This window comes from Homarus americanus, unplaced genomic scaffold, assembly GCF_018991925.1.
Source record: "Homarus americanus isolate GMGI-L3 unplaced genomic scaffold, GMGI_Hamer_2.0 scaffold52512, whole genome shotgun sequence".
Classification (NCBI taxonomy): domain Eukaryota; kingdom Metazoa; phylum Arthropoda; class Malacostraca; order Decapoda; family Nephropidae; genus Homarus; species Homarus americanus.
Window position 1 is genome coordinate 1,384,676 of NW_024735442.1, and position 17,632 is coordinate 1,402,307.

General features: G+C 44.7%; 1 protein-coding gene across 2 annotated transcripts in view; it reads right to left on the reverse strand.

The window, feature by feature from the left end:
* LOC121870907 (ionotropic receptor 93a-like) overlaps positions 1–17,632 on the reverse strand; it is a 29,091-nt gene continuing 11,459 nt past the window's right edge. The window contains exons 10-11 of one of the 2 annotated variants that reach the window (XM_042372878.1): positions 15,244–15,430; positions 1–674 (exon numbers count right to left, since the gene is read on the reverse strand). In XM_042372878.1, coding sequence (XP_042228812.1) covers positions 420–674; positions 15,244–15,430 — 442 coding nt within the window. In that variant the 3' untranslated portion in view covers positions 1–419. The remainder of the gene's footprint in view (positions 675–15,243; positions 15,431–17,632) is intronic. The other variant, XM_042372879.1, reaches the window with a different exon arrangement.

The following is a 17,632-nucleotide window of genomic DNA, read 5'->3' on the forward strand; positions in this document are numbered from 1 at the left end:
TATCTTCCCAGGCGGTAGTACCTCCCTGTTTGATAGCTGCCTACTGCCTACTATCTACTACCCTGTCTGTACAGTACATTGTTTTCTTCACAAAAACGACACTACATTAAATTAGAAGCAAACATTAGCACTGAATTAAGGGGCCTCTCGTTAGTGATTTTAACCTGCCATCTTGCAAAAATTTACCACTTTTATTCAGAACGTAAATTTGGGAAGTGAAAGACACGGAAGAAACTACATTTGCTGGGATATCACGGAGTGAAAGCCAAAGCTGAAGCTCCTCATGGGTTCCCTTAAATAATAAATTATATCTTTTAACATTACTCCAACTATTATTGACAGGCGTTTTTTTTTTAATTATTAAAACAGCTACAGTCCTTTTATGCCTAAATCATATTTTAGTTATAAACTTTATTATTTTATTTAGTTTTCTTATTGAAGATCTTGTTAAGAAGCTCAATGGCAAAGATGAAAAAAGATAAAGAAAGGCCCAGGAGGAGAAGTATTAAAGGTCCTTGCATGTGGACGAGTTTCAGTGCCTGATTCTTCTTGTCGTCATCGACCTGTGCGGTGGTCACCTTCTGGCCTTGCTTCTGGTGTTCCTGTAGTCTCCTACGAGTTTCTTGCTTAGTTCTAAGAATCACGTCTTCTATCCACTTTTCGTACAGTCCAGCCTAGAACAGACAACTTTGGAAATAATTTGAATTATTTTCTGACAAATTAACATAATAATAATAATAATAATAATAATAATAATAATAATAATAATAATAATAATAATAATAATAATAGTAATAATAATAATAATAATAATAATAATAATAATAATAATAATAATAATAATAATAATAGTAATAATAATAATAATAATAATAATAATAATAATAATAATAATAATAATAATAATAATAATAATAAAAATAATAATAATAATAATAATAATAATAATAATAATAATAATAATAAATTATTTCTAAAGTTTTCTTTGTCAATTCTTTGACTGTATACAGTGAGTTCCCACAACCTATTCCTTTGAGCCCCAGTCGGACATGAAGACTAAATTGGATATAAAATTATTCATACAGTAGATGAATAAGCTCCCATTAATGAGCACGAACACCTTAGTTGTAGTTCAAACGGCTTCAAAGTTTAACCAGGGTGTTTTCCAGGTTCCTTGGGTCATCAACACTCGATCTCGAAAGGGGTAAAACAAATCCCTTAGGGTTCCCTGTGGTTCCACCCTGGTGCCCCAGGAGGCCCCGAGAGAAAGAAACAGTCATAAAGTTCTTATTGTTTGTCCGATTTGGACATGTGACCCTCTATGAATAGGTCTTAGAAGGACGGATGTAATATTAATAAAAGATTTTTCAAACATGGCTGCCGTGTTGACGTTTTAGACGAATTTCTGTTTGGGATGTGCCATTTTCCAATGATTTTCCTTGAAAAACTGTCTTGATCAGAGTAATAAGCGACTGAACTAAACTTTGAAGAGTACTGGAGGAGTGATTGTAATGATCCACGAACCACCGTCTGTCGTAAAATGACCCATTTCTGGATCATTGGTAAACCAGTTGTTCCAGGACTTCGGGGGAAATTACAGACACAAAAAATTCTACTTCTTTCATCATGATGATGGACACAAGTGAAAGACCGACTTCCTCACTTATGTCCAAAGTCTTGTTGACGCCATTCGAAGCCGAGGAGCTCCTTTCCTACAAGATGGAGAAGATCTCGTGAGCTAGCATGGAAAAATCGTCTTCAGCCAAATGTATAGTATCTCAAAAAAATATCTGTCCACATTCTGTGTGAAACATTATGATACCACTGTCAGAACGAGTAGCAACAGTGAAACTTCTTTGGTTTGGTCGTGGTCCATTTGGGTGTAGTTAGTGTTTCGGGTTAGGTTCGTGTTGGTCGCTGAGTTTAGTTGAGAGGTGTGTGAGGGCTGCTGCCACGAGTCATGCAGGGAGAGTGTTCCCGCTGTATGGCAACGTTACTAAAGAGGTATGTCTCCAGTGTGGTATTTAAGTTGTGGACATAGTATTATTTCGAATCAAATGGTGTTTGTTGCTAGGTATTAAGTTGGGTTGACTGGTTTTTGCAGTTAACGAGTGCTGGAGCAGAGGTGGCCGTTCTGGAGACCGGTATCGTGGGCTGGCTGGGAGCTGTCTCTCGTCGTGTTGTGTCAACGGTATACACTCAGTGTCATTCCAACAATTGTTAATCAATTAAGCAGTTACTAATGACGTTTAAGAGTGAAAAGAGCGGATACAATACGTCAGTCTGTGAGCTAAGATTCCTACTTGTGCAAATAGAACAGCTCCAATTAACGAAGGAACGAAGTGGAAGTTCAGGTCTCATTGTCGGGTAAAAATTACTTGTTTGAGTGCATAATTTTTATTATTATATACATGTATTTTGTAATTGTTTTATAGTAAATTAATGTTTAATTTCTTTGGTTGTATCTAGTGTGTGTCAGACACTCAATAACATCCTCACATTCACGGATGATACATATTGGGACATGCATTTACTTTGGTATATAGTTTAACAAAAGTAATCTAATGTGCATTTATTTCGGTGTTAATAATATGATGTTCGGTTACCAAGTGTATTAGAATAAGTATACCACAGAGCTACGCATACCAATCCTCCCGGGACTTAACGAGTTGCATGTAGCTTTTGAGAATCATCTGATCATCCTGGCAGATACTCTTTTGAAATAATGTACATTGCAACAAGTACGCACGTAAGTGATTTCGACTAATTCTTCTCCCATGAGGTTCATGGTTTTCCCACGTCCATGGCTGAGAGTGAAGAAGTAATGAATCTTTAGAAAAAGTCGGATACCATTGACTGTCTCGAGAAGGAGAACTGCGAATCGTAGGATTATTTAAAAATTTCAGTGAACCAGTCCACGGCCTATGATTAGCTTCTTGATGATGATAGAGTACTCATCCACATATTGGTTCCTCTCGGTGGAGTTTAAACCTTCGAAGACTACAAAGAATTGTGTTTCAAGAATCATAATAAAACTAAGCTAAGGAAGGTCTCCAGTCTGCATATTGTTTGGGACACGTATAGAGAAGAATACATCAAAGATGGTATCAGGTCATCACGGGGAACAGGGGTGCGTCTCAAAGTTGGCCCGAAAGTGAAAATAGTCATAAAGTGGTCCGGATTCCAGCGAGACAGCTCTGCCAATACCTTGGAGGAGAGTCCATCGAGATCCAATCGTCTCTGGGTGATCTCTACATCCCCAACCCGGATGGAAAAACAGTCAAGCATTGGGGACTAGGCTAAGACATGGAAGGACAGTTCTACCAAGAGGAAGCAAACACACGACTCGCACTGCACGTCCTCCGTGTTCTGAGGACTTGTGTGTGTGTATGTGAGCGTGTGTGAGGTGTGTCTGTGTGTGTGTGTGTGTGTGTGCGTACACAGGGTAGTGTAATGCATCTAGTGTAGCACCATTATGTTAGTGTTAAGGTGCAAGCACTGCTTGCTTCTTCTCGCTTTCAACTACTGCCGCTGGCTAGCCCTCGTGACGAACAGGGAAGCAACTTGCATAAGTCTTCCCAAACCAGTACACAGCCTCTTCACCATTAAGACTACTGCTGTGCCTCCTCGTGGCAACACGTGGTAACTGTGTGCCTCGTGAGGCCAAGCTAGACCAGCAGAGGGATTTTGGAGTAGCAGTGGGCCCCAGAGGGATGGCGAATAGGCCCACTGGCATGTGGACACGTCCTGGTGCCTCCCAACCACTACCCTGTTGCCTTTCGGATTTACCTTGGTAGGTAAAACGCTACGGAAGTAAACCCAAAATGAAAAAATCTGCGGTGGAGCCCCGCATCAGGCAGACTTGATTACTGAGCTCCAACAAGACCCCAACGGCGGTATAGGCGGAATAGGTGACCAACATGGGAACCCAACGACTACACCTGCAGAAGAAGGCAATGCATGATGGACAGGCTACTAAGGCGAAACCCAACAAACTGGGCTATCGGCAGTCCATTGCAACTCTCCCTCTCCACAGTCGCTGCAACACTTGCACCACTGGATCAGGAAAAGTGAGAACCAAGATGTGTGGTAGCAGTCTGCGCTCTTGCCTCTCCACATAAATCAACTCACGCGCAGCCATCAACTAGCTCATCAAATTCCTCATCATCATCAAACCCTTGTACCCAAAATGACCTATGGTGACTGACGAATGACGATGGGGACAGGCAGAGATGAATGCCGACAGTCTCTTGTCACAACTCTGCACATGGGTGGGTGTAACTGTTTCTGGTTACCTGAGCTTGGCTGATGAGAGGTAACTTAGTAGCTACATTTAAAATGTTTGTTTGTTAAGTCTACAAATCCCAGCCTGTGCAGACAACTATAGTAAGACCCAGTTATCAGCACAGTGGCATCTATTTTTTTTACTATCGGACTTTGTCATTTTTTTGGATAAAACATCTGGTCCTACCACCCGATCCGTCTGGGCAAAGTTTTTCAAGTTTGCGCATGTGCAATGTGATAGTGTGACGTAGCAGTGACGTCATTACCACTCCACCTGACTGCAGTGTTGCCAACGTTCCCTATGCCCGCCGTTGAACGCTCCCGTTCGTTGGAAACGGGGGCAGTAGGTGACAGAGATGCTGACGACTTTGTTCTTGAAGACAAGTCAAAGAAGCAGAAACCTCAGAAGTCAGGGTCTCCAGCAGGGGCCACGGCTCCCCCTCGCACCCCGTCTGGGGCTGTAGAGGGTGGCCTCCTCCTGTCATCGGGGTCCCCAAGTGATCTTACATATGGCTCAATGACCGACCCTCGCGCCTTCATCGTCTCGCCTTTCCTCGGGACTTGCCTCTGAGCACATGGACGACCTGGTTCTTCCGCCACTGCTCTCCACTTCAGGACTCAACACTTCGCCTCCGCCGCGGTCCTACAGCCGTAATAGTCATCACACAAATGGACGAGACGGTACGCCTGCTCACTCAGGTGGGCCTTCCTGCTCCCCAGGAGAAGGTGATGCTGAAGTTCACCATCATCACCCCGGAAACTCGTCGTACCAAGGTAATGGTTCGCCACGTAACCTGGGAGATCCCTATCGACGATCTTCGCCCTCTTCTCCCACAACTACTGGACATGGAACGCCGCATCAACCCGGTCTTCAAACGTCCATCCAACGAACTCATCGGCTGGTGGGTGGGCCCCCTCCCTCCGAAGGTGAATGTAGGACCAATTCACAATTGTCCTCTCGACCGATTTATCGGAACCCTGAAAATCTTTGGTCTTTGCCAATCGTGGAAACACCGCACCTGGGAGTGCACGACGATGGTCGCCTGCGGTTTCTGTGCAGGTCCTCACGACACAGTGGAATGCAAATCGAAAATTGAGAACAAAATCCCAGTTATTCCACGGTGTGTCAATTGCCATGGCAGTCACCACGCCTGGAATGCCAATTGCCCACAGCGTCGTGGCACTCGCCCGGGGAAAGCTTACCTTGTACACACGAGGGCGGTGGTACAAGGTACAAGGTAAGTTTTCCTCACCAAACCTCACTCCTATCCACCACCGCCTCTTCCATCCACCAAGGATTTCCCATTGATCTCCTCTCCTCTACCATCCCCCCTATCACCCCTACTACCCATCCTTTCACCCTCCCTCTCCCTACCGTTCTTGGAACAAGGTCGTTGCCGGCCCTGCCACACAGTCACCACCACCTCCTGCCCACCAGGACCTCCGCTGTCTCTCACCAGCACCAGCACCACCACCTCTTACTCGCCTGAACCCTCACCGTCCCTCTCCGTCGCTACCACCACCACCTGCCCAGTCGGGCCCTCGGCAATCCTCACCGCCACTTCCAGCTCATGCACAGGTACACCAAGTTGGTTCTATGGAAATAATCACTCTCCGTCTGGATCGCCACTCCAAGCAAATCAACCTTCTCTCTGCCCAACTTGACTCGTTTGTAAAAACAATTGCGACATTGCAGAGGCAACAACAACTCATTCTGGACACCTTGACCCAACAGGGGCGCTCTATGCAAGCCCTGATGACCCGCCTCCTTCCATCTCCCGAGATGGAGGATCCATCCCTCTCTCTCCCACTCCTCCCTCTCCATTTTTCTCAACAAAATTTGGTACCCCCTCAGGAGCCCTGTCTAGCCCCACCGACTCATCTCACACCAGAGACCGTTCCCTCCTCTTCTTACAATGGAACATCCAGGGACTTAGACCTCGCCGGACAGACCTCGCCCAGTTTGTGCTCTCCCATCAAGTAGATGTCGCTCTACTTCAGGAAACCATCACAGACGATGTTACTCCACTCCGCCTCTCTGGCTATACTGCTTACACCCTGCCTCGGTACCGTGGGCAGGCTCGTGGCCTCCTCACCCTTGTGCGTAACACCATTCCATCTGTTCGTCTCCCTTCACCTGACTCACATGGACCCCCGTCTGAATTACTTTCTGTCTCCCTTACTCTTGGTGACCGGACCCTTCGTGTAGTCAATGTTCATTTCAAGAGTGATTCTCTGGACCCCCAGGTTCTTCACGACCTCCATGATGGGATTCCCACTCTTGTTCTTGGCGACTTTAATGCCCGCCATCCCACTCTTACTCCGGATCATCCCACGCCATGTACCCTTAACGGATCACATCTCTCACAGTTTCTTAATGGGGATGATGATGTTCGCTTTCTTTGTCCTGACGATCCTACTCGCCTCCCCCATAGTTTCCTTGATGTTGGCTTACTATTGAACGGTCATACCTCCTTTCATCCTACCGTCTGCACCGAGCCTGCTCTGTATAGTGACCATCTTGCCGTTACTACCCATCTCAGGCTCTCCTTCTCTGCCCCGACATCAGCTCCTTATCGATCCCCTCGCCTTCGTCTCACACAAAATGCTGTTCCTTCCTTTACCCAAAACCTTTCTACCTGGGCGGATTCCTATTTTGTCCCCAGTCCCTTGACTCTTACAGCGCTGATTTTGTTGATGCCGTGTATGACTCTGTCAATCGCGCTGCCCCTCCACGCCCTCCCCGTCATCCCAGAAGTGCCACCAACTACTGGTATCGTATCCCTGCCATGAGACATCTTCAGCAGGTAACCCGTGATCTCTACTCTGCCATACGGAGGTCTCGCTCTCCAGAGGACTGGGAAGACTTAAAAAATTGGTGCTCCTTTGCATCTCAGGAGCGTCGTCGGATTCGTGAGGCGGACTGGCTATCCTTCACGGGGTCTCTATCGTTCCAGTCGTCACCCACTTATGTATGGAATCGGATTAATGCTATACGGGGTACTCGACGGAGGCCTCCTCCCCACCCTGACCCCGCCTCCCTTGCCTGCTCTTTAATGGAGGACTGGGCACGAGCTTCCTCCCCTGAGGCACTTCCAGATCCAATGCAGGAGGCAGTGCAGGCTCGCATCGATGCATCTGAGCCTGTTGTTCGTGCTGCTCTTACCTCCCCTGCCCCCACTGATCATCCCAGCACACAGTTCGAGCTTGACAGTGCTCGTCGCTCTAGAAAAGACACCTCTCCTGGGGATGATCAGATAACCTACTCCGTCCTCAACGCCTGTACTAATGGCCCCTTGTTCGCTCTCTACAATATGTCTTATGAACATGGGGTTCTCCCGTCTAACTGGAAAAATGCCACTATTATCCCCATCCCTAAGCCGGGAGATCCTGGGAAATATCGACCCATTAGTCTTACCTCCTGTGTTTGCAAAATGATGGAAAGGATACTCCATCGTCGCCTTCTTCACACCATAGGCGGCTTCCACAACTCCCTCAATGGCCGACAGAAGTTTTCCACTCAGGATATGCCGACGATGTCCTCCTCCAAACCCCTGGGTACCTCAGCATGCAGGAAGCCCTTGATCTGGTCTACAGAGAGTGTGATTCACTTGGTTTCCTTCTTTCAACTGCGAAAACAAAAGCCATGTGGCACGGTCGTGTTGTACCTCCACCCCTTATCTTATCAGGAACGCCCTTGGACTGGGTTAATGAGACAAAATACCTGAGTGTGTATGTAACTTGCACACGTTGTCAGATCCCTGAAGTCCGCTATCTTCGAGACATATGCTTTCGGCGTCTCGTTCCCCTCTCTACCATGTGCAGGGGTTCCCTTGGTGCCACCATCCCTGTACTTCTCACCATGTGCAAGTCCTTTGTCCGTTCCTGTGTGGACTACGCCACCCCTACCCTCGTCAACATTAGTCGGACTGCTGTCAACCGTCTCGAAGTTATCCAGAGGAAAGCTGCTCGTATCTTCCTTGGGGCTCCTCAGTGGACACGCTCTACTTCTCTATATACCGAACTTGGTCTTTCCCCCTTACAGGATCGTGTCCAGGAGTTTTACCTAAAAACTACCGTTTTCATTCTACGGAATCCTCGGGGCAGTTATGTCCAAGCCAACTTGACTCCTGCTGTCCGAGACCGACCTCCATCTAGAAGACAGTGGCGAGGGTCACTCTTCCGAGCTCTTCAGGAACACGACCTCCTGCCTGATATTGTTGTCACCCCTGCTGTTGGTTCGTCTCCTTCTCCCTGGCTGGATTTTCAACCTGAACTGATTGCCCTCGGTGGACCGCTCCCGCAATCCCACGTGAACTCTGTTATTCTCTTCAAATACCACCTCTCCAGGATCGCCCACTGGTCCCCAGGTAGGGTCGTCCTCTACACTGATGGTTCTGTTGACCCCGCTACAGGTCGGGCCGGGGCTGGTGTCTACATCTCCCGTCCTGATGCCCCTGAGCCTATCAAACTGTCTCTCAGAGTTTCTGACGGGGCATCCTCCACTCAGGCTGAACTGATAGCCCTCCTTGCTGCCCTTCTCGCTGAGGAAGAAGCAGATGGTTTCTGCCCCTTGCTTGTCTGCTGCGATTCCAGGTCTACTCTCGACGGGATCGCATTTGGATCAGGGGAAAATAAGGACCTCATCCTCCGAATACAAGGGCTAACATCAACACTTCATGATGCAGGCCGCCCTGTGACATTCCTATGGATACCCAGTCATGTTGGTATCTTAGGGAATGAGGCAGCAGATGGCCTTGCCAAGACTGGCTGCAACAAGGCCACACCTGACTACGTTGTTCCTCGAACACTTTTACAGCTTAGGACCCAAATTCGCCGCAAGCAGAGAGAAGCTCGGGAAGCAGCCATCCCCCTGGACTCCCCGCCCACCTGGTACGATGTCCTCCATAAACTTCCTGACCTCTCGTATGTCTATGGGAAAGGGTCGCGGAAAAGGGACGTGATTGCTGCCCGTATCATTATTGGGTATGAATTTGCTTGGGAGATTGGTATCCCCGCATCCCCTGAGCAACGCTCTTGTGCATTATGCAGAAGACCCGACAGCCGCACCCTTATCCACTACCTCCTAAGATGTCCCCACACACAACGTTTCCGTGACACCTGCTGGACCACCACTCCACGACCCCCTGACGGAGACACGATGATCCTCCCCATACTGGCCAGATATTATGTAAATAACATTGATTACGTGTTAAAGTAATATCCTTCCTTCCTTAGGCTTTAGTAAGCCCCTTTATAATATTTATACTGTATATACTTGTCACACTTGCCAGATGCTTCTGGTATTATTGTACAGGGGTACCTAGTGACAGCACTAGGATCCCGCTTCCTCTATCAAGGAATAAACAATTTAAATTGATATTGAGCATTACCGACTGGCGTTCCACGATAAGCAACATGACCACGCACCTGATCAAACACAGCTGTCCAGGCCTACCCAGTTTGGTGTTGATCAGGAGACGTCATCTGCCGACTTATCACTGCCAACATAAAAGGGCTGCAGCTCCTCCCACGAAACATTGCTATTATAATAGGGAAGGGGCCGACTGCTCCTTCCAGAGATAGATGAGAACAGACAGGGAAAGACAGGACTCAGAAGAAGACAGGAGGCACGCTCTTCAGCAGCACCTGCAGACATCCCCGAGCCGCTGAGCCTCCCTCAGTTACTTACGGTGGGAAGTGTATCCATTTCATGTTTGTGTCCGAGTGTCATTGTCTCGTAACGTAAATAAAATGATCTATTAATGCGTCTGTGTCATTCAGCTAACTAATATATAGCTGTACTAAGAATTAGTGTTTAAAAAATTCCCCCTGTGAATATAAATTAACAGTTAAATAACTAATGAGCCACGCTACCAAACATTCCTCACCTTACAATCCCATTACCTATAATTTTACTCGCGAGTTTACCCTTGTTATAACTGGGATCTAGGCAGCAGTGCATTCCGGCCCTGTGTGTGCGACTGAGCAGCCTTTTTGAGGAGCCACTCTGCTCACCCCACATGGGGAGGAGGCTAGAAAAGGTGCCCTAAACATACTGTAGTGTGCCTAAAGAACCAACCTGACTAGGCAACCGCACCCAGTAAGGTCATCCTTATGCGGTCGAAAGCACAATTACAATCACAGATAAAAAAAAAAAACTAACCAACCTCCTATGGTCGCTGCATGGAATGTCAGGTCCCTTCTGGATACTAGCACAAACGCACGTCCTGAAAGAAGAACCGACGTTGTGGCAGTCAATAATGAGTCCCGGCTCCCAGACTTAGGTCGACTCACAGAAAGGTAAGCCTGCTGCTGAGGGAAGCCGCATTTATGGATTGGATTTGCCATCAGCCATCACATCCTACACAGGCTAACTGAAATGCCTGTTGGGATCAACGAGCGCCTCATGACGCCCAGAGTCCTACTGAAACACTCAGGTCATACACCCCAACACTGGATGCAGAGGATGATATCAAGAAGGCCTTTTACGCCGACCTCGACAGAGTGCTAATCTATCCCCAGAGAAGATAAGGTTGTGCTCCATGGTGACTTCAATGCCAGAGTTGGTAGAGATGCTGACATTTGACAGGGAACCATAGGGAGAAATGGGCGAGGCAAGTGAAATCCCAACGGCCTGCTCCTCCTCAGCAAGTGTGTTGCACACAACCTCACTATCACCAATACCTTGTTTAGGCAGGCCGACAAGTTCATGGATTCATGGCTACACCAATGATCCAAATACTGGCATCTCATTGTCTACATCATTGTCAGAGAAAGAGATTGCTGAGATGTCCTCATCACCCAAACCATGTATAGCTTAGGCCACTCTCACTTCAAGTCGCCCCAAAACGGCGAAGGCAACGAGCCTCCAGAAGAGATTTTAACACTTAGCGTCTGGAGGATCCAGAAGTAACACATGATTTCAGAGAGAGCTCGAACATGGGCTGATACACGACCCAGCAACAATAACACAAATCCCAGTGCCAAATAGAGCACTCTCGACACTGTCATGACAAAAACTTAAGGAGAGACCCTCGGCCAAGTCGAAAGAATACATCAGGACTGGTTTGATGAAAATGACCTGGAAATCAATGTGCTCATCGATGATAAACATGCTGCTTTAACTGACTGGCAGAACAACCCTCAGTCTAGGACTAAGGCTGATACCTTCCACAAGAGGAAAGCGGCGGCCCAGAGTGAGCTTCACAATCTAAAGAACGACTGGTTTAAAAATAAAGCATGTGAAATGCAAAAACTTGCAGATCAACACAACATGCGGCAATCACTCATGGCACAGCCCCCTCTGCTCATCCGATGGTAACTCCCTAATTAAGGATGAAGAAGGCATCCCTCAGTGCTCGAAAGAGCACTATCATTCGCTGTTCAACCAAGACACCGATGTGGATATCCTGACTCCCTAGCAGGTCCTTCAGCATCCACAGTTGTCCTATCTCAGCTATCCTCAAACCCTGGATGAGGTAGCTACTGCCATCAAACAGATGAAAAATTACAAAGCCTTAGGGCCTGATTGAATCCCAGCCGAGGTGTATAAAGCAGGAGGATCTCTGCCTACTAGCCTTCTCCACTCTCTCCTGGAAAATATATGGGAGAGGAGGAAATCCACCAAGCTCTTAATGACACCTCCAGCATCAATATTTATAAGAATAAGTGAGACCGGTCAGACTGTGGCAACTACCGTGAGATCTCGCTACTGTCTGTAGCTGGCAAGACTATCGGCCGAGTCCACCTAAACAGACTACTACCTGAGGAGGAAAACTTCCTCCCAGAATCTCAGTGTGGCTTTAGACCATCACTCACAGATACTCACAGATGATCTTCTGGAAGAGGCTCACGCCTGTGACTCCATCTCAATAGCGTCTTCTCTACTCAGACGGTGGCTGCGTGTGGCAGATATTTATGCCCTATAATTATATACTTGTTTTTGATATTTCCAGTATTTATCAAATTTTGCTTCAAACTTTTCCACCGTCTCCACATTCACTACCCACTCTGACATGATCGTTGTTGCCCGCCAGATACAAGAAAAGTGCAGAGAACAACGTCGTGACCTGTGCATGGCTTTTATCGACCTAACCAAGGCCTTCGACTCGGTCAACAGGGAAGCCCTCTGGAGAACCAAATTCATTTCCAAGGCAACTCCACGATGGCATGAACGGCAGTGTCCTGCACAATGGCACCCAGTCTGAGTTGTTTCCCATCCAAACGGGGATAAAAATAAAAGGGAGGTGTACTGGCACCAAATCTCTTTTCCATTTTCTTGGCTGCCTTCCTTACTCGTGCTAAGGCCAACTTAACCGTGGGGGGATATAGAGTACCGGATGAAGGATCTTTTCAAAATAAGACGACTGCAGGCAGGAACAAAAGTGTCGGCAGCTTCCATAAGTGAACTTCAGTATGCAGACACCCTTACCCTTGTCGCTCACACTGAATGCGACCTACAGGAAATCTTGAACACCTATGCAGATATGTATGCACAATTCTGCCTTGAGCTGAACGTGCGCAAGACTCAGATTTTCTTTCAGCCTGCCTCTGGTTCAGCCACACCTCCATCATCCATCCAGCTTAATGGTACTACCAAAGACTATTTATGAAAGATAGGAAAACTCGAGCTTTTGGTGTGCGCGTTAGTTATGTGCCTCCGAGGCAGATGGCGTAGATATGGTCTCTTTGTTTACCGAATACGTCACCTTCGGTGGGCCCACTTTGGCCCCACTAGTGTTCCTGTGCGGGACATCCAAAGAAATTCATCCTACTTTTATATTTCATCGATTGCCTCGACAAGAGGAAGAGTTGAGTGTATATATAATGCATAATTAAAACTTGTAGCTAGGATGAATGCAGTTTCAGAAGCCACGAAAAGTATCATTTTTAGTTCAACAATTCAAAAGAGGTCTCCTGATGTAGAATTGTATCTTGTTTTAATAATCTTTACTGGAAAATATTAATTTTATTCACAGATTGTTAAAAGAATAGGACAAATTTACTGGTATTTAAGTAAAATTCATTTATGTGTTATTTATATGTTTTGATTAGGAATTCAGTTTGTAATCTACCGTTCACAATTATATACATATACGTTACATACTTTAGGCCTATTTACAAAACTTATTAAAATATGTTTCATATTAATAATTTGCCATAGTGATATTAGATGTACATTAATAAAAAGTACCGTAATTAGTGTGAAGAAAAAATAATACAATACAATGTCCAGTAATCAATCTCTTACCTCTGCTTCCTTCAACTTATATCTTTAACTACAATACATAGCACATTTTGAACGATATACCTGTCGAGAAAACAAACGAAAAAATTAATATTTAATAAAGTAAGAGATTGTAACAAACATATAATAAAAATAAAAATTATTAATAACAGAAGAAGCAGAGGTGGAGTTTGAGATTCCCCCAAAGAGCGAGTTTTTGGTTGGGGCCATGCCGATAGATGGCGCTGATTCCGGCCTTGCGGTGCACGGTTAATTCAATAGCTTTCGTACGAGCTTTCCTATCTTTCGTATATGTTCTTTTGGAATTACCCTGTCTAAATGTTACCCACTTTCAGTATCTCGGTTCCCACCTGTCTACCACCGCGGACTCGATTAAGAGATTCAACATCGGATCTGATGTGCATCTCAAGCCTTTGGCAGACTCCGCACCAGTGTCTTCAGCTGTAGGGAGCTAAAATTATCAACAAAGTTGCACATATATCGAGCAGTGGTCCTTCCTACCCTGGTACATGGCAGCGAGATATGGGTTACATACAGGAGGCACCTCAAAGCACTTGAAAAATTTCACCAACGTAGTCTACGCTCCATCCTCCGAGTTCGCTGGGAAGACAAGAGAACAAATGCCAGAATTCTCGCTGACACCAACTATAGAAGCATCGAGGCTACCATTATCCATGAACAACTACGTAGGACTGGACATGTTACCGGCATGAACGACAGTCCAAAGCAGCTACTTCACAGTCATCTGACGAATAGTTATCGTAACCCTGGCGGGCAACTGAAAAGGTATAAGGATAGTCTTAAGACATACCTGAAAAAGTGCCAAATCGACCCCCTCACCTCGGAGGCGACCATTCCACACCGTAACGCTTGGAGGATCACCACACTAGAAGGTGTCAATACCTTCGAATTAGCCCGACTGCAAACCGAGGCAGATAAGCGCCCGCGTCGGAAAGACGCTACCGCTGCCTCTCCCGCACTAGATGGAGCCATCTAAATGTGCAACATCTGTGAACGACTCTGCCGGTCCCATGTCTGCCTTTTTAGTCACCTGAAAACTCACCAATGAAGGTGACATCGCTATAATAACTCATATCATTGTATCATAGCTGGATGATCGTCATACTCGATTCCGAGTGACAGTAAAGTAGTAGTGTGTGTGTGTGTGTGTGTGTGTGTGTGTGTGTGTGTGTGTGTAATTCTATTTAGATGTTGATTTAAAGGAAGGTGACCACAGCGATACCATTTTTTAAATTTTTTATACCAAAACACAGTTTTTAAAGAAAATAATTGGAATATGGCCTTCAAGAAACACAAATTCGATTAAAACGTAAAATGACAGCCATGTTTAAAAACATCCTCTATTATATTATATCAATCGTTCTAATACCTATCCTTTGAACTTATATTTAAATTAAACAAACAATAAAAAATGAGACGGTTTCTTTCTCTCGAGGGATCCAGGGTCCTAGGAGGGCCTTTGGGGACCAAGGGAATTTTGTGCACCCTTCGAGATCGATTGTTCATGACACAAGGCACCTGGAAAACACTCTGATTAAACCTTAACATGCCGTGTGAATTTCAACCTGGTTTAACCTGTACTGTACATTCATCCCCATTATATAGACAATGGTGTTTGGTATTTTCTATATATTTTTTTTTTCTTAAACAAAACTTTTTATGGATAATTAAATAAAAATACGACTCACTTCAAGGATGTACAGCATGTGTTTATCTATTTGGTGTTTATAGGGAGCGTCGTGAGGTATGGGCCACCCTCCTAGGGCAGGCAAAATGCTTTCTCTTCCAATAAACATTTGTGTGCTGCCATCCACCCTTGTGAATTTATCCGCGACCATCTGCCTCAGATACCGGATCCCGTCAATATAAGGTAGTCTGCACAATGACAAACACAACGGTTTAGTACAAATTTACCTAGGTAAACAGGAATATCTCCTAAGACAATACGAATACATTTTACATTAGATATCTTCAGAGTATGTTCATAACGATGAATGTGGCTGTTGAAGTTAATATCTTTATCCCCTGAACTTCACTCATTACGCATTAGTATTTGATGATGTTTGTCTCCTTATTTATAGCCAAATTTTATGTCTATATGTCTATTAAATCAATATACAGTAATTGTTCTGAGCTTAATATATATATATATATATATATATATATATATATATATATATATATATATATATATATATATATATATATATATATATATATATATATATATATATATATATATATATGTATATATATATATAAATCAACACCTCACTCCACCAGGATTCAAACCCACGATCTTATGATAGTGACCGGGGAACGTTACCTCTGGGCCACCAGGACACTAAAAGCAGTCCTAGACTCTGTTATATTTCACACAAAGCCTGTTTAACGAGCTTATGGTGCCGTGAACCTCTAATGGGGACTACCCGTGCGGCTTAGGTGATCAGAGTAACGTTTATATGTAGAAGTCCGCGTGCCTTATTGGGCTAATGAAAAATGCATGGATCCTCGTGTTTCGAAAAAAGGATTTGGTAAAACGTTACTCTGATCACCTAAGCCGCACGGGTAGTCCCCATTAGAGGTTCACGGCACCATAAGCTCGTTAAACAGGCTTTGTGTGAAATATAACAGAGTCTAGGACTGCTTTTAGTGTCCTGGTGGCCCAGACGTAACGTTCCCCGGTCACTATCATAAGATCGTGGGTTTGAATCCTGGCGGGGTGAGGTGTTGATTAAATATATATGATATATATATATATATATATATATATATATATATATATATATATATATATATATATATATATATATATATATTTCATGTAGATCCACAATGAAAATGTGGATAAGATAAATCTTGATAAAATTACACGGGAAAAGGGAAACGTCTTGAATAAAGACGAAAACTAAGGTGCTCCGTTGTTTCCTTTTCCGTGTGATTTTATCAAGATATATATATATATATATATATATATATATATATATATATATATATATATATATATATATATATATATATATATATATATATATATATATATATATATATATATATATATATATATATATATTATATTCAGAAATTTCAGTGTGATATTTGAAGACGCAATTACCAATATTGGCGATACTGAGTTGTTCAAGGTCGTCTGAGTGATAACAGCGCTCCCGCACAAGTAGTGAGAATTTCTGGAGCTGCACCACTTAATTTAGACGTGAATTATGAAATTAAATGACAGTTATTAAACTGAAAGTTATTATAGATCGTTTCCCAGTCTGAAAATGTTGCGTACGTCCCAATTAAGTTTTTAGTTGTAGGGTAAATAAGTCACGGTCAAGATTGACGCCTTGAAGGAACGCGCCTGGGGCAGTCGCGAGGAAGTGGTCAAACAGACCAGAACCTTGCGTTGGCCAGAGAAATGGTCACGTGATCTGGTCCCTTGGTTACGACATCAGTTAACAAGTAAGTTTTATTCGATCTCTCAGAGCTTAGATAAGGCGGTAGGAACAAACATTGAGTGAGTGACGGTGATGTGAGTCTTAAGGAGAGGTGTACAATAGCTAACAGAGGGTTTGTTGCAGGGTTTCTGTAGAGCCGACGCGTCCATACAGTATGAACGTCCACACGATCTGAACGCGTCCACTCATCTGAGATGAGCCCACGCGGTTGAGTGAGCAGTTAGGATTGGAGTGAAACCAGATGTCTGGGTGTACAACTAACGACGTGGGACCATCGTCTGTCGCCGTTTGATGATTGTTTGGGGTCACCAGATCTCCTCCACCTCGGCTCACAATACTACAAATCTAAAGGCAGTTTAGTGAAAACCTTTTACTAACGGGAAGCTAGAGCTCCCTTTAACTGTACAAGGTCTGATTTGCTCACTCCCTTCTGTTTCATGGATGTACTGAGTGTAAAATAAGGCTAGCTGAGTGAATGAATGGTTACACACTGAGACCAGGAGTCTAGTGGGTAATTAGAGGAACATTCTCCAAGGTTGTGAAGGGCTTGTTTGTGCCTAAGAAAAATACGGGTGCATGTGGAACCTATGTGTGAGGTTAAGGAGCATGTTTTCACGGG